The sequence below is a fragment of the Channa argus genome, chromosome 3, assembly GCF_033026475.1.
Source record: "Channa argus isolate prfri chromosome 3, Channa argus male v1.0, whole genome shotgun sequence".
In the NCBI taxonomy this organism is placed as follows: Eukaryota; Metazoa; Chordata; class Actinopteri; order Anabantiformes; family Channidae; genus Channa; species Channa argus.
The window spans coordinates 18002419-18026181 of NC_090199.1; the positions used below are offsets into that span (position 1 = coordinate 18002419).

Sequence of the window (23763 nt, forward strand, 5' to 3'; positions counted from 1 at the left end):
CAATCTGTCAACTTAGAAAGATATAACGCTGAGAAAAGGAGTAAATTCTCACATTCCAAAAGCTGACAGAAGCCAAAGCTTGACATCTTTGCTTTCTAAATAGCTAAATGTTTTTCAGTCAATTAACTACTAATTGAAAGGTTTTCATTGTTTATTCTGTGTAAAACTAATGAGCTGATGAAGCTCTCTGTCACATTTGGCTTACAGCGTGACCAGAAAGCTCCAGTATCATCAGGTTTTAATTATCAGAACAATACAAACAAACCTGTGAAACAGATGCACTGAACGTCAATGTTTAATTTGGTTTCTGTTGGGAAGGGAAAGGAAAAGTTAATGAAGAGAGAGAGGTCGAGGCAGACCGAAACACAGACTGGTTCTGAGTGCAAGCAGCAATCCAGCAGTCCAGAGAAGCGGAGGAGCCAAAGAGATGCTGTCCATGCAGTAAAGCAGCTGACTCACCCCTATTCTTTCAGCTCCGAATGGCTGGCGCTAATTCGGCCTATTCAAAGCTGGATTACTGTAAAAATCACGGTTGACCCCAAACCCCCGTCCTCTGCCCTATTGCTTCGCTCTGCTCCCTTTCCGCCATCACAAGCCCTTCACCACTGTAACATTCTTTCTCCAAAATGTCCGTGGCCAAGGCCCCGCTGTTTTCTCATGACGCAATATTTTTTTATTAAATAGCTGTCAGGATCAAAAGCAAATAGCTTCACTGGTGCCTTGCTCTGATCTTAGGTCTTTCCCTATCTGAAGAGTTGTACCCGCTCTATTTCAAACAGCCTCGGGTACAGCCAGAACTGCCACTCTCTGGTTGTTACTATGGTGATGCCAGCTGGGCCAAAACAAAGAAGAGAAAATAAGCAGCTTCCAATAGGATCCCCTGGCGGAGCTCTGACAACCAAATCTGGCTGGAACCATCTCTCTCTCTTTCACTGTGTGTGTGTGTGTGTGTGTGTGTGTGTGTGTGTGTCTGATCTGAACACTGATAGTGTTTATTTCCAGGCAAATATTGATTTTGAGAAATAAACTGACATGACACATTGAGATGAAGAGGAGAGAATTCATTAGCTTCTAATAAGGAAGGGTCCTGTAAGGCTGTTTGCACTGTCTTTGACAGGAGTTAAGCTTTGAGACGACGCCAGAGCCTCTGGTCCTAACACAATAAAGCAGCATTGTTGATCTGTGCTTAGCATTCTGCGAAAGACATGTTGAGAACTTCCCAAGCGAAATGTGATCGTCATTAGGACTGGTTCAACTTCATAAACTCTCTGAGACGTTACAAAAGGTGCACAGAAAAACAGAACCTAGTTCATAGTTTTTTACACAGTACTGTCAACATTAAGGCTAAACAATATTTTATAATATACTGTACAATATCTTGAAAAAAAAATGTCTTTAAATCATGATGAATTTTTGTCAAATCCCACAACCTCTTCATGTAAACCATAAAAGTGATTTTAAAAAATTACCAGTTATCGAAATATTAATAAAATACTGATGATGAACAACAATACTGGCTTTTTGCTTTAAATGTTGCGATTAAATTAACAAAGATGGAAATGTGATCTCTTTCGGACAAGCACACTTTTTTTGATTACCACTCTAAAGTGCTCTGTCAATTCAACATGGGAGCTGTCACGCATCACACATTAAGCTGCTTTTGCTGTTAAAAAGGCTTTTGGTTTGGGCCACACAAGGTCTGACTCTGTTTTTTAAATCCTTTATCCTTCTGCTAGATCTGCCACACTGGCACATTAAAACTTAAGCTGCAGTAAAACCATGGGGAAATACACAGCAGAGTTCAGCACAAAGCAGATAACAAGCTGATTAATCTAACACTAACAGATCAAATTTCTAAATTTATTAAAATCTCATCATGTGTTTTCTTTCAATTACTTATAATTTGCTTTGAGCAAATAGGCAAAACCACCTTTTCAAATGTTTTTTTTTATCTTTTTATGACACAATGTGAAACTACATGACTTGGAATTTAGTGAGATGTGATCATTGTATTTTCCTTTCGGATCAGGCCACTAACAACAATGAAGAAACAATGAAGAACAGGTGACAGGAACAGGTCCGACTGCATGACAGCCAACCAGTCCGGTTCAGCAAGCCTGCCAGGAAGACACAACCATTTAAGGAAATATGCCTGTAACGGTGGGTGTGGTAAAAGTTACACTGAACAATGAACCTGCAGGATAGACCTTGTTTACCTGAGTACAACCAATACAAAACAAAATTTCTTTTCAGTTTCCCACCAGCACCAACAGGACCAGTTTAAAACCAAACAGTGATCACGCCAAATAAGGCAGATGCTAATGAGTGTGAAAAAGTCCCTCTGAGGTTTTTAGGCTGATTGGTTATTCTCATTGTCTCCCTGTCAGACTTACTTCAAGGTGACAAATTCATAGCCACCAGGTATCTGTATCTCCACATTAATTACTCCCAAAACCACATGTGAGTTATCGTTTCTGAATCCACAGAGCTAATTTCACAATTTTCATCAATTTTACCTCTTAAAAACATTGCTGTGAAAATTTAACAGCCAACAGGGATTTTACCAAAGTAGTTAAATGTAGACTTCAGTTAAAGCAAACAGTGAAAAACTGGTCATCATCTAATAAATTGGACATACACCTGTTAGTGTCTACATACAAAACCAACCAATCTACTGCACAGAGAAGACTGTGTATTGTGTAAGTGTATTGTTTATGTAAATGTATATGCAGTGGCAATCATTTCTGAGAATTTAAGATTGTTCCTAGAATGTACTGCATGGTTGTTTGTGATGTAAAATTCCGTAAAAGAATCATGTTAGAAATGACAAAGGTTAGACTGCATGACAAATGATTCTGGTGGTGTTCTATATTTTTCTTATTTTTCTTATTTTCTTATTAATGTCAAAAAAATTCCACAAAAGAACTGTAACCAACAGTGTAGTGATTCAAGTTTTTTTCTGTGTAGCACCTGACTTCTTCATATGTGCCATCAAGCACCATTGTTGTTTAAAACTCTTAATAACACATTATCAAGCCACATAATTTAACTGGCTGCCACTGTTACAATAAACATGGATATATTATTCTGAGTTACTTCCATGGACTACAGCAAACCTGTGAAATCGGAAAAAAGTCCTCAACCAACATACTATTTACTCCCGTTTAAGGTACTGAAAACTATGCTGCCAATTTGTTTTATAAAACATAAGCCATATATTTGTGACCTGCTTTTAATGTACTGTATCTGAAAATTACTGATTATTATTCTGAGATCACTACTAAATACACACCTTTTTAGCCCACAGAAGTGGAATCTGCTTTCACCTCTTTTATTGCAGTTGTACTAAAAAGCGTATGTGTGGAATTTGCAAATTTCCAAAAAGGAGCTCTTTCTGTAAAGGAGCTCTTCCATTCTGAGCACAGAATGTAAAAGCTGAATTCAACCTCCAATAACTTTCCCTATTCCTCAATTTATCCTAATCTTTCACCACCTCCCTTCCACCCTCTCTACTTTTCTTTCACTTTAATTGTCCCATCTCTCTCTCTTTCTCTCTCAGTATAGACAGAAGTTTATCTTTCAGATGTTCTTGAACTATTTAAAGAAGAACTTGCTTTGAAATATTAATGTATTTAATTAAAATTTTCCTAAGAAATGTCCTGAATATTTTATTCACATAGGAAGATCCATTAAATACTCTTAGATCCTCTTGCAGCGACTGTCCACAAGCAGGTTAGTGGCTGTGTGTGTGTGTGTGTGTGTGTGTGTGTGTGTGTGTGTGTGTGTAGGTGTGTGTGTGTGTGTGTGTGTGTGTGTGTGTGTGTGTGTGTGTGTTTGAATGCCAGCTTAAGTAACTGTACTTTGGTCAAGGGATTGGTTAGATGGAAAAATAGCATGGAAAAATAAGAGTTAATAAAAAAAAACAGGGAAAAAGTTAAGCCATCTCTGTCTCAAACATGCAGATTTTAAAAGCATGTCCGTCACTCTTCCATCTGCTGACATGCACGCCCATAAAGACATGAAAAGGACACGAGTAGGAAATGAAGCAAGTGTGGAGGACAGGAGGTGATCAGTAGTCGGTACTTGCTAGCATCCCCTGAGCATGAATCAATCTCTGGGCTAATGTTTCTGCCACTTATAGTTTCCTCTGTGTCTCTCTCTGTGTGATTGTCTTTGTCCTCTGAGAGGACATATTTAATTTTTCATGACCTCCCGCAGCATGGTATTTCAGTCACAGCATTCCTCTTTGGGGCTTTTCCATGACTCGGGGTGGGGGGGGGGGGTCCCTTCCTCAGATCCCTAAGCTCACAAGGACTGGATACTATAGGTCTACTTCCCTCTGGGTTACTTTGTACCCCGCACAGAAATTTCATGGAAATCTGTGTGTGACTTCTACTCCAGGGCAAAACAGATTTTTAGCAGTCACTGGTGGCTCGTAAAAACGATTTGTTCAACTGGTTGCTCTAAATCAATTAACCCCGGCTTTACAGCCATGACTGTATTTTAAGCTGAACCCAGGAATCCACTGGCAGCATAGTCTCCTAACAATGTCTGTCATATTCATAACAGGTACCTCTGTTACTGGTCTTGAGTAAAAAAAGTGAGAAAGTTTTATCTGTTAGAACAAGCTGTCCACCAAAATCAGATTCAGATTCATAACCAATACTTATATTTTTTAAATATTATTGGTAATTGGCTTAAGCTGTTTTTATTAAAAAACCAACCTCTATGAACCAAACCAACCCAGCGCCAAACATACTAGTAGACAAGCAGACAGAGAGAGATGTAGTTTCATACGTGTCAACAAGGTGATTGGTCAAAACCTCTTTTTGACAGCAGAAATCGATACTGTTGTTTTTGTTTACAGACGTACAACTCCTTTGATAAACGAACTCGTGCTGCAATCTGGCTACAGGTTTGCACTCATTTGTTGGAAGCGTTGTTGTTCAAACATTCAAACCACAGAAGATGCTCGAATACAGACTTTTATGTCCCTGCAGGATCTCACTTCTCACAACCTTTCACACAAAACACCAACTTTACTGTATTACTCTCAAAAATACATACAGCATTATTGTGTCCTCTGACCTTTCTTGCTTCTTTGCTTCCTTCCGTTATTGTATCCTAACAGATGTTTCCCAAGTTAAAGTCACTGAAAAGACAGGAGAAAAAGAGCAGAACTACTATGCTGTAGTGAGTGTTTACCAGTAGATGTCCACTAGCACACTGTAAGACAGCCAATCCTACTTTCTTTCACTTTATATCCTTTGCTTTTGTCTTTCTCTTCTAATTCACTGTAATGGATTTCCAAAGAGAAGAGATGAAGTGACAAGAGAGAAATGCCATATACAAATCAAGGTTAAACAGTGGACGGGTGTCTCAGTTTCAAGCATCAATGCATAGGGATTGTCTATAGCATCAATTCAGAGCTGACACAGAGGAATACTAAAGAGCTGCCAGAGCATCCGCATTCACAGGGCAAAAAATGCAAAGTTAGCAACTTTTTGCATCACAATACACACAGCAACACCAACCCTACCAAAACATCCATGTAATATCTCTGTAGAGGACAAACAGATTTGCAGTGACTGAATGGAGAGGTAGCGTGACAGTGGATGAAAAAACCTACTCAGTCATTCATCCTGCACTAGCTGATAGATCGAAACATTACGTCAGGAAAGAGGCTTAAAAAAAGACACGTGAACAGGGAAAGTGAATTATGAATGAAGCTGTGGCAAGAAAGACAAAGCATATATATCTATCTATATATCTATATAGATATATATATCTTGAAAAATATTTCAAAAAGCTGAGATTTCCATTTTCTCCCACCTCCTGTATAAATCCTATTAGAGTGGTGGGCTTGCACAAGGGGGTTTAGCTGACCCTTCCCACTTTGTCCAGACGCTTCTCTGTGATAAAATATAAAAACCTTCAGAAACACTCCTAGCATTGACGCTATGTGTCTTACAGTAAGTTGTGTAATAAGTGCTGAAAAAAGGGCTGGTGTTGCAAAGACCTTAACAAGTTCACAGAAGCCAGCAGAGCGACGACAAGTTTTATGATATCTTTTCCAAGATCAAACATTTTTCCCATTTCTGCAACAGCAACCCTGTTTGAAAAACACATCAAAAAGAAAGACTTGCCACACAAAAAAAAAACTTCAGGATGTCTCTTTCAAGAACCTTGCTTCCCTCTTTCTGTCAGAAGGAATTTGTGGCATCTCAGAAATGTCACTTCCAGTTAAAATTGGGTTGCTGGCCAAGGTGACGTGGGAGCGTGGCTGAGGCAGGGGTAACTTTGATGTAACTTGAGCAATAGGAGGGGGGCTGGGCAGTGAACGGTGAAGACGACCAGGAAAGTTTCACAACAGAACAACTTCACCTGCATGTGACACAAACACCAGGGGGAGGACAGAGATTGTTTTCTGGTGGTCACTCTTCCCATCTACCCGTCACAGCTAACTTCACTGTAAAAGGGCAGGACTAGTGCACAGTGTGTCATGCCGAAACCGGGAAGAAAGGGTGTTAGGAAATAAACTGAGCATCAGATGTGACATTTTATCCACCACTGGGGAATCCTTATAACATCTTGACAAAAGATTTAAGAGCAGCATATTGATATGTAATACTATTTAAAACACGATTTACTATCAACAATAGAATGTCTGCAGCACTTATGCAACGGCAATAATTTACCTAAAGTTTTGCAGTGATTTAGAAAATCTCTCCCTGTGGGACATAAAACAAAAACAATCAGTCTTTTTCCCAGGCTGTTTTAAACTTTATTATTTTTACATAAAACCAAGGAGGTGGATGTGATATCAGAGCATCAATGCTCCTGTCACAGCTGAGGCACTAGATCAAGGAGCCATCAACTTCTCCCCCGTCACCTGTCAGCTGATTCTTCTTATTCAACGACATCTGCTCTCTGGCCCTCTGGAGAACATGAATCAGAATCGCATGGAGAGCTATCAAACTCACTCTTTCTGCCCCTGTTGATAAGAGGGCTCACTTGCTTTACCGCATCCACTGACCCGATTTCAAAGTCTATGCAGCTGCCTCCAGGGCCAGGAATTTTTCCCTTCCACTCTACACAGTCAGTCCTCCTGGGGCAGAAAGGCCAAATACTATCGACATTTAAAATGGAATAATGCATACATAATGCTTTGGCACTGGTGCTGCCTTGGCAAACCTACTATCCCACAGCCTGTCTATACGGGGAGATGGATGACTTTTTAAACGCACTTACGCTAAATCCCGCTCATGGAGGACCTGAGGCAAAATGTACCACTTCACCATGTACTCACTCATTGAGCACTGGGAAACGTATACCTCTCTTGGAATATGAAATGTGAGATTTTTGGTTGGAACCGTTTTCTTTTTCTCTCCAGACACATCCACATAGTTGGAAGTTTAGCAATCCTCCTCATATTTTAAGAACTGCAGAGCCCTAAGGACAAAAAGTAGTGCACCACCTCTGAGTATGACCTGACCTTTAATATCATGTAATCTGCCATGGTTTATAAGCGGTAGCAGCTTTGTTCTGTACTTTCAAGTGAAAGCCTTTCCTTAGTGCATAAGGCTTTTCTTCCATATTGTAAACACTTGCTGGATGACAAAAGCTACAAGTTTAGCAACGCATGAGTCAACAATTAATCAGATCTTTTCAGCATGTGCTTGTGTCTCATATATAAAAAACAATTATAAAAAAGTGTGTCTATCAGAGTGGGAAAAGATCAGCAATTTAGGATGTGACTGTGGCCAAAGCCACAACTTTACTGGGATCCTCCATTAGCCACTAAGGAATGCAGCTAGTGTGGTGCCAGTGAAGTGAAACCAAACAGTTTAGTGAGGTCCCATTGGAAGGAGGATTAACATTGCTGAGCTGCCTTTGTGTGTGTTCACAGCCTTGTCTTACGTAATGTTACTTTGGTGATGCTGTCGGACTAGTCACACTGCTCGTACAGCAGGTGCACTGCACATACTACTTCATACTGCTGGAACATCATGCCTGCCAAACTATGACACAAATCTGCTTCTTTCTAAAGCTGCGTTTCTTATATGATGCATTTACTCTGTGGAGGTTGTGACTATTGTTGGTGTTGACTGCATTACATTGTGTCTAATGTTCCAACCCACATTTACATGCAGTTAATGCTAGGCTGTGTGAAGGGACCCTCGGACCCTTGCTGTCTCTCTGAGTCTAGCTAATGGAAATCAAATAAACCAATACATCCATTCATTTTCTAAGTCATTTAGTCATTCAGGTTTGCAAACAGGCCAAAACATACAGCATACAGCATGCAATGGGTGAAAGACAGAGCACAGCCTGGACTGCTCAACAATCCAGTGCAGTACTATCAGGTATGGGCACACATTTATACTCACACTAACATGGGACATTTTATAGTACAGTGTCCTGTTCACCCTAACATATTTTATATGAACATTTCTCCAAAACCGCCTACATATGCACGAATCCTACATCAACATATAAATATCCAGGTATGTTCATGTGTCAACAACCTGTGAAATGTATTTTGAATTCAATGGATGTGTCACTATTACTAATACAACAATCATGTGTCTTCACTCAGGTTCCCTGCTCCTATTTATTTTGATTTGTTGTAATCTGTACATGCTGCTATACATAGATAAACATGCATATACCTCAAATCAACTGCCACACGTTGTTTCAACTATGTTCACAAGCTCAAAACGAATCGGTGTAGTGACAATGTATCTGTCTTTGCCAGAAAGAAACAACAGAATTTGTAAATAGCATATGTTTGGGTTCAAACAGCCGATCAATGCACAGCTGAATAAAATTTTGAAACATGTCCATAAGGGTGCACTTTCTTTAAGGGGAACTCGTTACACCTGTTTCCAGAGAATTTCAACACATCTCCAGAGAATAAATTCTGACAGGAGTAAAAATGAGACCACAAAAATGTCACAACATCAGGAGGCTGTCTGCAAATGTGACAGAGGCGGGTAATTCACCGGGCTACAAGGCAAAGTGTAGTGGAAAAAACCTAAATAGCTGTTGCAAACATTGGTCTAAATTGTACATCATAAAACAGAGACATATATAGTCAACTCTGATGATACTGTCCTTAGTAGTGTGAAGATGTACAGCATGTCAGTTTTTGTGGGTTTTATACATATATGCATTTTAGGCTCCATTAAAATGTCTGTGAAATTGATAAGTATATTGCTGACATTGTTAAATTTCTGTCGCCTCAGTATAACTGGCATCCTCCTAAAGGCTCGTTTCCTATAGCTCCAGTGACAGACAAAGCAATCAAAGTCACTTTCCTGCTTCCCTCGGTCCCCACTGCTAACTCAGCCATCACGCCATCTCACCTTCTGTCCTTTATAAACGTTACGTGGACCAAGTGGAACTACATAAGCAAAATTATATTTGCAAACCACAGGAAAGATGTGACTGCCTCTGCTGTGTCTAATCAATTGTAATTTGGCCATTCAATCAATGTAATTCACTGTAATTCTAGTTTATAATAAAGTGTATGGAACTATAATAGAGTCTCAGCGAACAGTGACAACCTGTGTTTAAATAGCCATATATCATCAAAACATCTGCTTGTAACAAACCTTACTACTGATGATATATCAGAGAGAAATAGTCTTCTTTTACCCCTCAGCTATTTACCGAGTTATGATGCTGTGATTCACTGGCTATCAGGGTATTGTTAAGGAGATGAGTGTTGTATAGTCAATGTCAGGGATTTGTTAATAAGCTTATTGTATTGTAATGTTTAATCACTAATCTCAGAGTATTAGGTGCAGATAAAGACAGATTAGTAGAATTTTGAGCACAGCAAGACGTGAAATCTGTGTAAGAAGTGAATTTGGATTTCAGCACAATGTCAGTATGACCATTGGGGCCAGCAATGGAAGCATCACAACACATACTAGACTGGACATTCACCCGCATGTAAATGTGTTACTGGGATATAAGTTCATAAGTGTGTATGTTATTCAAAATGTTTGATATGCACGCAAGGTCATCACATTTTCTAAACTTACAGAGGAGCATCTCAAAAAATAAGTTTAGAGGTTTTCAGCAGAAAAAGCACGAGCACACTGTGCTAGATGAATTAAATCAATTTATGGGACAGGGGGGCAAGCTTTTTATTTCCAAAAATCCTGGTTTGTAAAAGGCAGTGATTTTCTTCTTCTCTGCCTCGTAGCAGCAGCGGAGGAAAGCCGGCTTTATGATGCCATGATTCACTGGCAGCCTAATGAGCTCCACAGCCCTAAGCTCTTTATGTGACATAAAGGCTCTCTCTATTAGTGCTGCTGTCAAAGAAGGCGAGCTGGGTATTGGGTGGCAATGAAGTGACAATTCAACTCACAACATTTACTAACGTGACTGAAGGCCATCAGCTGGCCATCCAGCACGGCCCAGAGTATAGGCAGAACTAACAGCACAGCCACAAAACTCCAGGCCAACTGATGAACAGGTTGATAGTTAGCAAATGTAATTAAACAAAAGGGGTTTGTCAGAGCGGGTCTCCATTTTCAGTATTTATTGCAATTGGCATACAAAAACACACACCACTGTACTAGTAAAGCACTGTAAAGTTTATCTGACTAGTACTACATAAGTACTGGAGAACTCCTTCCGTACCGCAGTTACAAAGTAATCACTGATGGATTTGAGCTGTCATAATGTGTCTGCCCTTCATTTCTTTTCGCCCTATCACATTCAGTCCTGGCTCATTTCCAAGTGCAATGCTTGCGAGGTGAATGTCCCACAGTAGTGACAGAGACGACGGGGGGGGGACAAATGTCTGCCACTTCAATGATGTCTCTTTTTACATCTCACAGGAAAAGAGTCACTGCACACACAGGTTCATTTCAGACCAAGGCCCAACTGGGTTCAATTTTCCTGCAAGTGGAGGAACTAGAGCAACAAACAGTGGTGCAATGCTGATTCTTCACTCTGTCATTGTAGGACATCTGGGATTACTGGCATAACTTGAGTGCCTCCCTGAAAATACTCTCATGTGAACAACTGATTTCTTTGACTAAAATGAAACAAACTGTATTGCTGAAATCATTTTGCAGAAGGACGCCCACGGACTAAAATAAGGCAAGTAAGGTTGGCCAGACTGAGTCTTGAATTTTTGAAGCTGATCATACAATTGTATCCCATACACTATCTTGAATCTCCATGTTCCATACAACACAATTCTGCACCTGGAGTTGGATCATGTTGCATCTGTTGTCTTGCACAAAACTGAGGCTCAATTTGGCGCAGTTTTGTCTCACCTGCATGCAAAAGATGGAGGCTATCATGGAGCTGGCCATTTGTGCTTCTGCTGGGAATCATTTGTGCAGCACGGAAAATGAAAAATAATATTATTTAATTTATATATAATAATAAATATTATATATAATATTACCATTAAAACCACTATTACTAATATATATCTTTTTCACTTTTCAATGGCTACAACTGTTCCATCTATTAGAACGTATTATTTTGTATTTCACAAAGAAAATCAAATATGTTGGAAGAGTGCAGGTTGTCTGGGACAGCTCAAAGACTTACACGGTGTGTGTAGCCTCCTCACATTAAGGGGCAGAGGGTAAAAAAGCAAGGACTTGGCTCCACAGTGGCAGGAGGTTACTTATGTAGAAAGTTGACTCTTGTAAGCAAAAACCTACACACTGCATTTCCACCTACCAAAATTAAGATGGAAACCACTTCAGGCAAACTCTGAAACCATGAGATATGGCATCCCTTTTGAGCCCACGCTCTGAGATTGGTTTAGCACAGCTGTGAGGTTATACAGAACTAATACTCAAGTTAATGGCTCCACTGTTGAGTAAAATTTAAAAAAGAAATGGGTTGATTCAAAACTATAATTTATTCACATGATCATTCTGGTGAGAAAATTCAGTTTGTGCCATTGTCAAGAAAATTAGCTCAGAAAAAAAATACAATTTGGTAAGTGTGACAGAGATACTGGAGCATTGTGTGTTTGTATGCAGGTGTGAGACAGAGAGAGAGTGAAGGACTCATAGGATAAGACTCAGGCAGCACAGTGACAACTCTTAACACCTGAAGATCAAATCTGGTGTCATTTTAAAATGGGATTAAGAAATCAAAACAAGCGAGCGACAGCAGTACCTGCTTTTCCCTGAGATTAATCACTAACCACATTTAACACTTTTACACATCGCTCAAGGCAACGGCAGCAATAAATACCAATGGACTCACCTTGGCGTTGGCTTTGGTCTTGCTGCTGCTGTTGCTGTTATTGTTGGGGCTTTTATTGGTGTCTTCGTGAACTCTGTCCAGGAGCCAGAGGAGGAACTCCAGGGCATCATGCTGAAAGTTGCCACGGAACTGAGAGGCGTATTTGGACACTATGGTCTGAAGAGACGAGAGAGATCATAATTAATCAGCCACTTGGGTGACGGCAGAAGTCATTAAATACTGACATCCTTCCTGACAAAATGAGGTCACGATCACAGGGAACATGAGGAATCTGTCAAATGTGAGTTAGAGCTGGTTTTGGCTTGAAGCACTCAGAAGAGAAGAAAAAATATCTCCTATCATCACTTACTACAGATTGTTTTAAGGACATCTGTCACACACTATTAGAATATTATAATAAGATCATGTAATAAAATTACTCATAGTTCTTTTTGGGATTTGAACTCTGGAAGATTGATACCAGTAATGTACAGTGTCAAATCTAAGCACCGAGCAGGTGCAAAGTGGACCCTAGAAGCATTTATGTTTTCTGTATTCTTAGATAGTGCTGCAACTAACAATTAATATCATGTTTCAAATTGACTGCAACAATTTCATATCAGAAAATAGAGAGAAATGTTGAATATTTCCCCACAGCCCAACCTGACATCTTTACTTAACCCCAGTCCTAAGTTCACTGTAGTTTATTTTTATTGATTCCTTACATTTATAAAGCTGGAACCAGTAAATATTGGCCATTTTTACTTAAACAATCGTTAGAATAGTTGTTTCAGAGATTTAACTTTCCACCTTCAGTCTTACACAATATCAGATAAAAATGCACTTGTTATAATTATGCTTTGTTATTTGTATCCAACCAATACATTCAGGCATAAAGTAAATATAGATTTATGTCCATATGCATACAGATACACACTTATGTTTTGCTTCTCTATATGTGTGTGTGCAATTGTTTGTGCAGAGAGGAGAAACAAAACATCTGTGCTTTTTTCACACCACAATGCCATGATTAAAACTAATGATATAATTGCACAAAACCTCAAGTCACTGCAATCCTTGAAAATAATGCAACTCTTCTGACAACTGTGGAAAACCAAGAGATGTTGACTGGCTGCAAGTTGTCCTTAGTCTTTTCCGAAACTGTAAGACTTTGGGTGTTTAAATAATGTAATCAGATTGCTATTTTTGGCTGCATAACCACATCAGTAAACAAAATTAAACACATCAGTACTCAGGACATGTTTGTGGAACCCAATTTTTTAGGAAATCAAATACACTGCATGCCAGCAGATGACTCATACAAACAATATCCAAAACCTGACAGCTGTTTAGGAGAAAAAACAGCCAGTCTGTCGAATTTAATTATGAGGAAGAAGTTGTGACTTTATGAGTCAGACAATAAAAATTACAGACCAAACCAGTGGCAAGTAATAACACTACAGTAAGTGGCTACTTCTCCCTCTCTGTGTGTAACTGACAGGATCCAGAGTCTGCTCCCCAGCTCATTAAAAATCACCACATCATACCTGCAGTAACCCAGTATCTAAATATAAACACAGTGGTAAGCCCCCACCCCTCTCTACCTGACAGAAACAGCCCACTAATGAGGTTCATCACTATGAGGAAGCACTGACAGGAATGGAGGGATGAGGGACAGATGGAGGGAGAGAGGGAGAGCAACAGTGTAATGGAGGGAAGCTGGCAGAATTTCAACACTTTTGAGTGTTTTTTGTGTCTCCCTATCAAAAGGATGGCGCAGTTGTGGCTGGCTCAGAAATTAAAATTAGGAGAACGTAAACAGCACAGTTTCGTAAGGCTACCAGCAAAATACTGTAAGCAAGGCAGACACATAAAGGACAATAGGGGTACAGAGAGTTTCCAACGGTACAAGAACATGGTGGTTAAGACTTAAGCGAATGTCTTCTGTGCTAGCCTCTGCAGTTTTCTCTCTTAGTTTGAGTATTTGCAAATGCTTCTTTCTCAGCTGGGAACAGTAGCTTTGCTCATCTCTTTGATATCTGTTTACAGCCTTGTCTCTAAGAGTGTCTCTGATGAAATTTGCCACTCAGCCTCAAATGCACATAAAAAGATTTGGCAAAGTGGCCAACTTGTATTCCCGAGAATCAAGTCTTTTATTTTTTAAATTGACTTCTTGTGAAGGGAGAAATAAAAGGACAGTTCTTTTGAGGCTGAGGAAAACTGGAGATACAGTGAAGAGAATAGAAACTAGGTTAAAATCTTGAGTTCCTCTGCAAACACAATGTTAAAAGCTGACCTGAGCACAACTTGGCTGGGATCTCAAGTGTTTGTTGAGCAAACACTTCAGAGCTACTCACGGTGAGGATAAAGGTAGGAGGGAGGGTCAACCTAAAGGAGTGCAGAGGCTTTTTTAAGAACAATTGATCAGTCTAGACTAAGAATCTGATTGTCAGCCCACAGCTGATAGAGCCTGACCCAACGAGGTGGGTTCATTAGGAATTCTCTCTCACTCGATCCAAACTTTTTTTCACATATGGATTTTAATAACGCGTCTATTTAGAGCATATGAAACATGTTCTAGTTCAACTTTCTCTGCTATGCAGCATGACATCATCCAGCAAGGTGTTGGGACTGCCCAATCACATGCATGAAAGCAAACATTATTGCTGGGTTACTTGAACGTTGTATTTCTGCATATTACATCAATAGTGGTAGTCGAGGCCGCACAAAAAACAGCTAAGAAAGCATAAACTTTCCAGAGTTGTACAATCCTGTCTGTGAGTATTCCAAACTACAGAGCTGGGTCTATGTTTCTAATAGGCTTTTAAAACACACACTCTGTCACCCGTGCTCCAAATAGTACATGAAACAACACAACCCCAGTGGGGTTGTGCCCCCTGCTTGATTTTCTTACAAGGAGCTGCATTACATTCTGTTTGAACATACGCTGCTTTTGCTTTACCTCTCACTATAACCCCCCGATGCCCTCCCCACATCCATCTTTCCACTGTGTAAACAATGATGCCCTCAGAATGCTGGGCAGGTCAGGAGTTTACAATAAACATACATCATATAAATGACCCTGGTCTTTCTCTCTCTACAAAAACATTTACACCACCTCATGTCACTGTGGTTCAGCCTGCCAAACAGGCCTGCATACTGACTAGATACTAGATACTAGTAGATAGATAGTGACAAATTAGGGCAGGGCATAACCTTGAGAGGAACTGCACGCACTCTTCTTTTCCACATCACCACTCTCCACCCACAGGTGTGGCTGGAATGAGGTTGGATACAATTTGTCATTACTAGCTGCTCCATTTGCTGGTTCATTTTTCAGTGGCCTGGTGTTGCCGGCTCACCTCTGCTGTCAGAGCAGACCAGGCGCAGGGCAGTCATCACTTACAGCCCCCACTCATTCCACTCTCTCACCTCCTCATGCTGTGTTCACCCCTTTTCTCTTTCTCACACTCAACCTCACTGTCCTCTTTCTTTTTCTCTTCTCTATCATATGTGAAACATCCCCTCCACTAATCAGTCCCGGCTGAGCTCCAGTCAGCCCACCTGCCCCTGGAAAACACACACACACACACACACACACACACACACACACACACACACACACACACACACACACACACACACACACACACACACACACACACACACACACACACACACACACACACAAATAACCCTATCTAGCAGTTCAGCACTGGTCCTTCCCTTCTCCCTCCTGTTTTCCTTCCAACTCTCTCTTCAGCCTATTGCTTTATGTACCATGTGGTTTCATCTATAGAACAACGCAGAACATGCAGCTATTTCAATGATAAACCTAAATGCTACATGTTTGAATCAGACATATAATCTCTCCACAGTGCTGAGTGGCTTGTAAATCATTTTAGAAAGGTGGCAGCAAGTCAGCACTGAACAAAGCCTGCATGTCTGTAGATGTCCCCCCACAGATTTACAGATGATCAGTAAGAAATAAAAAGGGATGAGATGCAATGAAAATAATCACCTCTGAATGTTTTTCAGCCCCCCTGGCCTCTGCCACAACTGGGAAGTTGATACTCCGAGGATTCACCTGTATCTCTCTTGCTAGAAGAGCTGTGCGGACATATATGCCTATGCCATTCCCCTGTGCTTCCCCTAACTGAGATTATGAGGGAAAGGCATTCCAGACTCTCTTCCATGATTCAGTGATCGCAGTCTTGCATCCCAGAACAGTAAAGATTGATTTGTTCCCATGGCTTCCTACACCTTGTCGTCCTGGCTTGGTACATAAATCATAGCAGGGATAATAAACCTGGTGGAAAATGGTCTCATATTGTAGTGCTTATACTGACACACTTATACTTGTGTTTCTTTATTGCTTTTTGTCACAGCCATGCAGGTATAATGGAGTGTGGCTCACTGAGTCGTGGGAATGCATGCTGCTTCCAAACAGCATATGGTGGCTCTGCTGGAGTATTTGTAAGTGGTCTATCTTTTGCTTTATAAGTATGAGATGAAGTGCTTGGAACATTATTACATCACATTCACCTCTGTAAAATACACTCATAATTATATCTATTGTGTTCTTTGCGACACAAAATGAAATCTTCTAGCCTCAAACGGTTTACACTACTGATATCTGAAAAAAAAGTCCCACATCTGCTGCAATTAAACTGAAATGAGAGGCAGCCCCACTGAGAAAATCCAGCAGAGTCCAGGTGGTGCATATCTCCATTGGTACGTCGATGTGTGCTTGTCTACAATGTATACATCTTCAGCACTAAGAGATAGAATATGAGGGGTCCTCGAAGGAGGGCATAGACAAGAAAAGACAAACAAATCATCAGTCTCACTACCATGCCTCACTGTCACACACTTCCTGCACTACTAGAACAAACAAAACTACATAAAACACCAGGCTTCATCTTCCCGACTGAGCTCCTCTGGCCTCACAGAGCTGCATTCTGTCAGGCGTAAAAAGATGAATCTGGGCTCCTCACTACAACTTTTAAAAGTAGTTACTGTGTTGTTAAATCCTTTAGTGTAAAGCTGTGATCAAGTTAAACTGATGTAGACAACTTTGGGACCAACCAATAAAAGGACACTTCACCTCTCTAGATTTCATCAACATCAAAAATGTAGTGAGGCGGTTATGGCAAAGTTGGAAATTTTGACCTTTAAATACCGCATCTCCATTAGTTTGATCCTTTTGATCATTTATAATCATAGCTGCAATCATAGTATGGCTTAGGAATTTAAAAAATGTAAATACCGGAACGTGATGAGCTGTTGTAGATGGTCACCTTCACAAATGAATTGAAGTCATAATTAAATCTCACACAATTTTCGTATTTATTCATTTTTTTACATATATGATGGGGCATTTGTATTTTACAGGTCCCTTAATTTACAGATTTCCTGGAAATGTTCCTCATCCTTTTACATGTTAGCTGCTATTAGGTGTTAATTACAGGATTCTAACAATGTAAAAACACTTCACACATGCAGCAGAAAAACTTACACATTTCTACACAATTTCCAGAGGGACTGGGAAATACTGTGAAGTGTAGACTTTCTATTAGATCAGGAATTAAGACATTGTTTTTCCTCGAATCTCAAATGAATACTGATGTATGCTAATTAAATATTGTCACTTGAAAAAACATTATAGTTTTTATTTACATATATAAAAATTAGCTAATACAAAGTGCAGCAATTAATACTTTTTCCATGTCCATTTTCAGAATTTCAACTAAATAACAACTAAACATCAGCTACATATTGGGAAATTATGAGGGATTTTACCAGATTTTCTGGAAAATATGGGGCCTGTAAAATAAGCATAAATACATTGTTTTCCAGCTCCAAGTCAAATCAAATCATGTTGAATGTACCCCATTTAACTTGATGACTTGATTCCCTGCTGTATCGCTGTAGAAAGCCTGAGGTCATTCTGGGAGATTCAGATGAGACTTTGTGACTTCTACTTACAGGCTCATGACTCCTACTCAGTCCAAATTCCAATCCCAAAACAAAAAGATTAAAAAAAGTAGTTACGCCAGATACAAATGTACTTTTTTACTGTCTTTCTTGTGTGAAAAAAAATCAATTGCCAAAATTATTATGCCCGTTATTTAGCGACAAGCAAAAAGGTCTTACGGGGAAGGAGAGGAAGGGGACCATAGTTTTGTTTAATGCCTCTCCCTTCCTCTCTCTTTCTCTGTCCTTCTGAGTGCACAAGATTGGAGGCATCTCAGTGGGGGGCATCCTCCTGTTCCAGGCTGAATGCACTTGCTACAATAAACACCCTTTCTCCTGGTTCACCCTGAGATAAGGAGACAGACAAAAATCATCGCTTCAACACGATGAGGCAAGGTGAGAAAAGCAGAATGAAGGACATGTTTTTTGGTTCGTATCTTTTTTCGTTGCAGCCACCTCCAATGGGAGGTATTAGATGCAAACGGAAGAAAAAGCAAAGACCTCAGAGAGCAGCACATTCACACATCAAATTCAATAGCTAATATTCAATATTTCCTTGACATCGGCCACCATATTTAACCTATTATAACATATTATATGCTGAGATTAGGCACATTTTGTGCCAATGTAAAGTCAAAGAAAATGTGCTTCAAGGTTTAACTGTGTAATTTTTCATGTATTTTGCACCGTGTGAAGAACTGTAATTAAATTATGAGGCTCCAATCAATGAATCACCATACTGTGTATACAGAGTAAGCAATGTAAATGTATGAAGCCTGATCTGTACATGCAAGGCCTGTAATTCATATCCTAATTGCATCAACACTTTTGTGTGATTTCATATTTTCTCTTTGCAAACTTTAACCAAGTAGGGAGAGGCAGCACGTGACAGGAGTTTGAATATGTTCTCTAAATCTTACATGCAGACAGGCGCTCTGCATCCATAACACCCAAACCCTTGTATTATTCTGTTCAAAACAGCATCAAGCTCCTCCTCGATAGTCATTCCCTTTCCTTATATCTTTGGAATATAATGCCCTTTCTCTCACACATGTTCCTTAATTAATGAATTACTCATTTGTGGTGGTAGGTGCTGCATGCAAAGTGACTATGCCATCAGTTATACACCCTTTCCTATTGTAAATAATATCCCCCACTTACTTCCCAAGTGTGAGCCTGTGTGCTTGTGTGTGCTTTTGTGTACATGTTGCGTGCCCCCTCCAGTATAACTCCCCCAGGCTCTTGATGCAACAGAGTAGTACTGGTTGACTTTCATCTGATAAGCCCAGAAGCAAGGCTGGAGGCCCTGCTGCCCTGTCTCACAACAGCTACAAATGACCACAGAAGCAAGAAAGTCTTCTATGTGTCACTATGTTACCACTTCTTGAAATAATGTCCTAATTGTTGACAATAAATAGTGTGACTGTAATGTAGTCTATATGCTATTTACTACTGGATATTAATTGGCTTAAAAGTTTGTGTAAATAAGACAGCGATGATTTATTCATCCTCACAGCACATGATAGCCAGTAAATGTGTTGTGAAATGCTAGTAAACTGTGGTGAGGTGGTTTCATGACTACTCCTTCACATGACTAATAGTTGCTTCTAGACCTAAAACACTCAAACAAAACCTGATTGCCCTTATTCACTTAAATAATGCTCTCATAACCTAAATTCAATCAAGTGCACACATGGCGTGTTTGTTCAAATATTTGATTCCTCCATATAAAGTTTAATGGTTCCCAGAAATCTATGAAAGTTCTTATATGACATATCCCAGCTGTGCTAGTAGGCGTGCTGCTGAGTAGCAGCAGTGTACATGACGTGCAGATTGCACTATAGCCATTATGACTATGTGCTAAGGCAAACAGTGTAAAATGTGCATAATGTAGCTGGAAAATAACATCTCTTTATCCACAGCTGAAGGAAGCTACATGGTACCAATCAACACCAGGGTCCCCACTTTCTCTCTCTCTCTCTCTCTCTCTCTTTCTCTCCCTGTGTATGTCCATTTCTCCTCCATGTACCATGAGTACACATCAGACTACTCAAGGCAGCTTAATATTATCTCCCCAAAGTTCTCTTGTGCTGGAATACTACTTGGTTGCAGGTTTTCTGTGTGTTAATTACTTTTTGGTTAATCAATTTAAATGCCTTGGGCCTTGTGATTTGGATTTTATTGTGATTTAGTCAAGCTCATCCTCAGACTAATGAGCTGGTTAAATATTTGCAAAGCAATAGAGTTAACCTGGGGGTTTTGGGGACGGGGGGTCCTGAGTGTCTGTCTTTTGCATTCTTTGAAAGAATTGAGACCGCTTCATTGTTTACACTTGTATTCAATATCTCACTTTAATTTGTTAAATTGCAGATTATTCATAAAACAATTCAAATCATGAATTCAGCACTTAATGTAGAAGTCTATTTAGCAACAAGCACAGCAAATTGAGTCTTCTTGGATTGCAGACTGCAAGATTTCCAAAACGTATTCATAGGGTGTGGCACACCAGAGTGTGATCAGGTTAATTTGTGATTTTTATTTTGCAATGTTTATTCTTTTAAATTCACCTAAAACCTAAATGGAATAGATTAATTCCACTGGACATCATTTATAAAGAGATACAACTCTCTGGTACAACTGTATTGAAGCTTAAATCAGGCAGAGACAGGGGAATCTGCCAGAAGAACTACTATCTCAGCAGCACACCATCAATCTAGTCCTTAGGTTAGAGGGGCTGGATGGAAGTGAAAGCATGATAGACTACTTGAAACTTCCTGGAAGACTAGGCCAGAAAAGCAGGATGATGAGACATATACTTACCTCTTTCAGCACAACTCCAAGCACCATTCATTGGTTACCATCAATACTACCTTACTCGAATCTGATGGTCCAGCAAGTACTTCACTCCGGGGATCGTTGTATGACGAACATTGAACATTTATTGCATTTGCTTCTCAACTTAACCGATGACGGACCAAATGTACATACAAGTTTAAGAACAGAAATCTCACAAACACCTTAACAAACAGTTTCATACATTCAAGCTACTTTTTTATTTGTCTTTGCTATTTGGGCTTACTGGAACTTCATAAGTATAAAAACTAAGCATCACCTTTTGAAATTAAGTAGTTTTAGAGAAAAATGATGTCCACATATGTGGACACTCGGTCTGAATTAAAAAAAAAAAAAGTCACCTTTGTGTAATTCAGTGCGAAACTCTTTATTTCCAGACATATGCCAACAAAATATTCAACATTCAATCATTCAAAGCATTTTGCATGTAAAACTGGCAATGCCCTTTTCTTTAGGAACATGTACACACCTAGCCTGTGTACAACGAACAACAGACATCATCAGTACTGGTTTGTTGTCGTACCACTTGACAACGCACAATTTTAACTACTATGGAAATATAACCCAAAATGTGATGTACCCCCAGGTCCTAAGAGGGTATAGCTAACCAGCAGAAGCAGTTTCTCAAAGTATGGCTGAACCCACAAGACTTGGTAAGAAACCGGGTGCGTCCACAGCTGCACACTGAACCTTTCACTTCTACCTTGTTGCGGTTCCCACTACCTTGGGTGACAGCTCAGCTGAACTGAACCCTCTTGTAACATAACCTCTGCTATGCATTGTTTTTCCTTGACAACTGACAACACTTAAAAAGTAAACTACAGAGGCATTAAAGCCATATGATGTCAGTAATTACATCATCATTACGCCTAAACATAACACAATACACAACCTAAACAAAAACAGAGGACACCCTGGTTGGCTCATACACCTACAGTGCAGTATTCTATGGGAAGACAATAAGAATCAGAATCAGAATTAACAATGATGAATGAACAAATGAGGTCCGTAAAGAAAACCTGCTCATGACCTGATGCCGGGCTATGGTTCTCATTCCCTGAAGAGCACATGGCTTTTCTCCCATCCATGACAAACTAGAGGATCTGCCAGGATGCATGGTACTGAATTCAGACCATCCCAAATGAAACATTCTGGTTTTTGATTTTTTTTATAGATTTCTAAAACCATGGTTTCACCTGTCATTACCCAATATTAAATAAAATCAAAAACACAATGAGCTGTGCAAACAGAGAAGATGTGTGAATATTTTCCAAAGCCACTGCACATGTGCACGTGCACCCAACTAACTATTAGGATTAACATGTTCTATATAAAAACTAATGTAGGCTACTTCATGGCTACATTGGCAAATATTCTCAAGAGGAAATGACTGAGGGAATTTAACTCTATGCCCCGCCCCCCCTCTGGTCAAAGTACCTGTCAACTGAAGTAAATAGAAAATACAAAAAAGGACAATACTAATACTAATACTAATATTAAAGAATAAAAAAACACCCCTTGCCCCCTCACCTTAAACTCCACAGACAGCTGTGGCGTGTACTCCAGTGTCCACAGCGCTCGCACCAGCGACGCCAGCTGCTCCGTCACCTCCCCCCTGGCAGCCGCCGGCTCCTCACCCCTCACCTCCCCGTTCACCCTCCTATGGCACACATCCGACTTGTACTGTTCCAGACCAAGGTACTCGGCCAGCAGGTCTGTGTTACTGAGGCACTGAACCACCGCGTTCATGAAACAGGTGTTGCCGTGGTTCTTCAGCCCCAGCACCCCGGGGGTCTTGTCGCCGTAGCACCACGACAGCCTTTCTTTCACCGAGCCGTGAGCGGAGGACACCGTGGAGCTCTTCTTCACGTTTCCCTCCCTGGGGCTTGGCGAAAAGTCATGGTTGAAAACCCCCGAAGCGCTCTGCCCGAAGCCACCGTCGTCGTCCTCGGCGTCCGGCGGCTCAGCGTCGCCAAAGTGCGCCAAAGTGCCCAAAGTTTTTAAGATCCTTCCCATGAAATTGCCAATAGATCGCAACGATTTCCTCCTGTTAAACCTCCCGGTTTTGTATTTCTTGTCTCTTCGTATTGTCGATTTGGGTTTCATGGGTTGTTTCCTCACATTGTTTTCCTTGCGGCTGTCCATGGCTCTACTACTTAATGCGACTGGAATGACGTGAAGCAGGGCTGTGGAGTCGCACCTGTCTGCCAGGCTGTCTACCTCTTCTTCCTCCTCCTCTTTCTCCTCCTCTTCCTTTCTTTTACTCTACGGACCGTAACACTGAGGTGGCACCGAATCGGTGCCAATAAGGCACATGTCTACTGATTTTATTCCCTTGACATTTATTCCCAGGACGTTGCTGCGACCAACCCGTGCGGTTTGACGAGCTGCCGCTACCTCTCACGTTCAACACTTCCTCACCGACGGCTCTGAGCGCTGGATCGTTGTGGTCTTCATTGCCTCACCACCGCTATTCCTGCCCCTCTCCTCTTCTGTCTGTGGAGCAATGATGATCAAGTTTCCATTTGGAGGATCCCGTCTAATGCCCGCCCCTCAGACATGACTTTAATTGACTCGGGTTACATTACAATATAACATACTGCATCTCTATTGTAACGGTATATTACAATAGACAAGCGCCCTCTCAGACAGTCACAGTCTTGCTGGCCTGCCAAAGAGCATTGGACTTTATAAGTCCTG

General features: G+C 40.4%; 1 protein-coding gene across 1 annotated transcript in view; it reads right to left on the reverse strand.

Moving 5' to 3' along the window:
• usp43a (ubiquitin specific peptidase 43a) overlaps nt 1-23727 on the reverse strand; it is a 93852-nt gene extending 70125 nt beyond the window's left edge. Inside the window, exons 1-2 of the mRNA XM_067497451.1 lie at nt 22594-23727; nt 12256-12411 (exon numbers count right to left, since the gene is read on the reverse strand). Of these exons, the coding sequence (XP_067353552.1) occupies nt 12256-12411; nt 22594-23208 (771 nt within the window). The 5' untranslated portion in view covers nt 23209-23727. The remainder of the gene's footprint in view (nt 1-12255; nt 12412-22593) is intronic.
• Nucleotides 23728-23763: the final 36 nt, after the last annotated feature.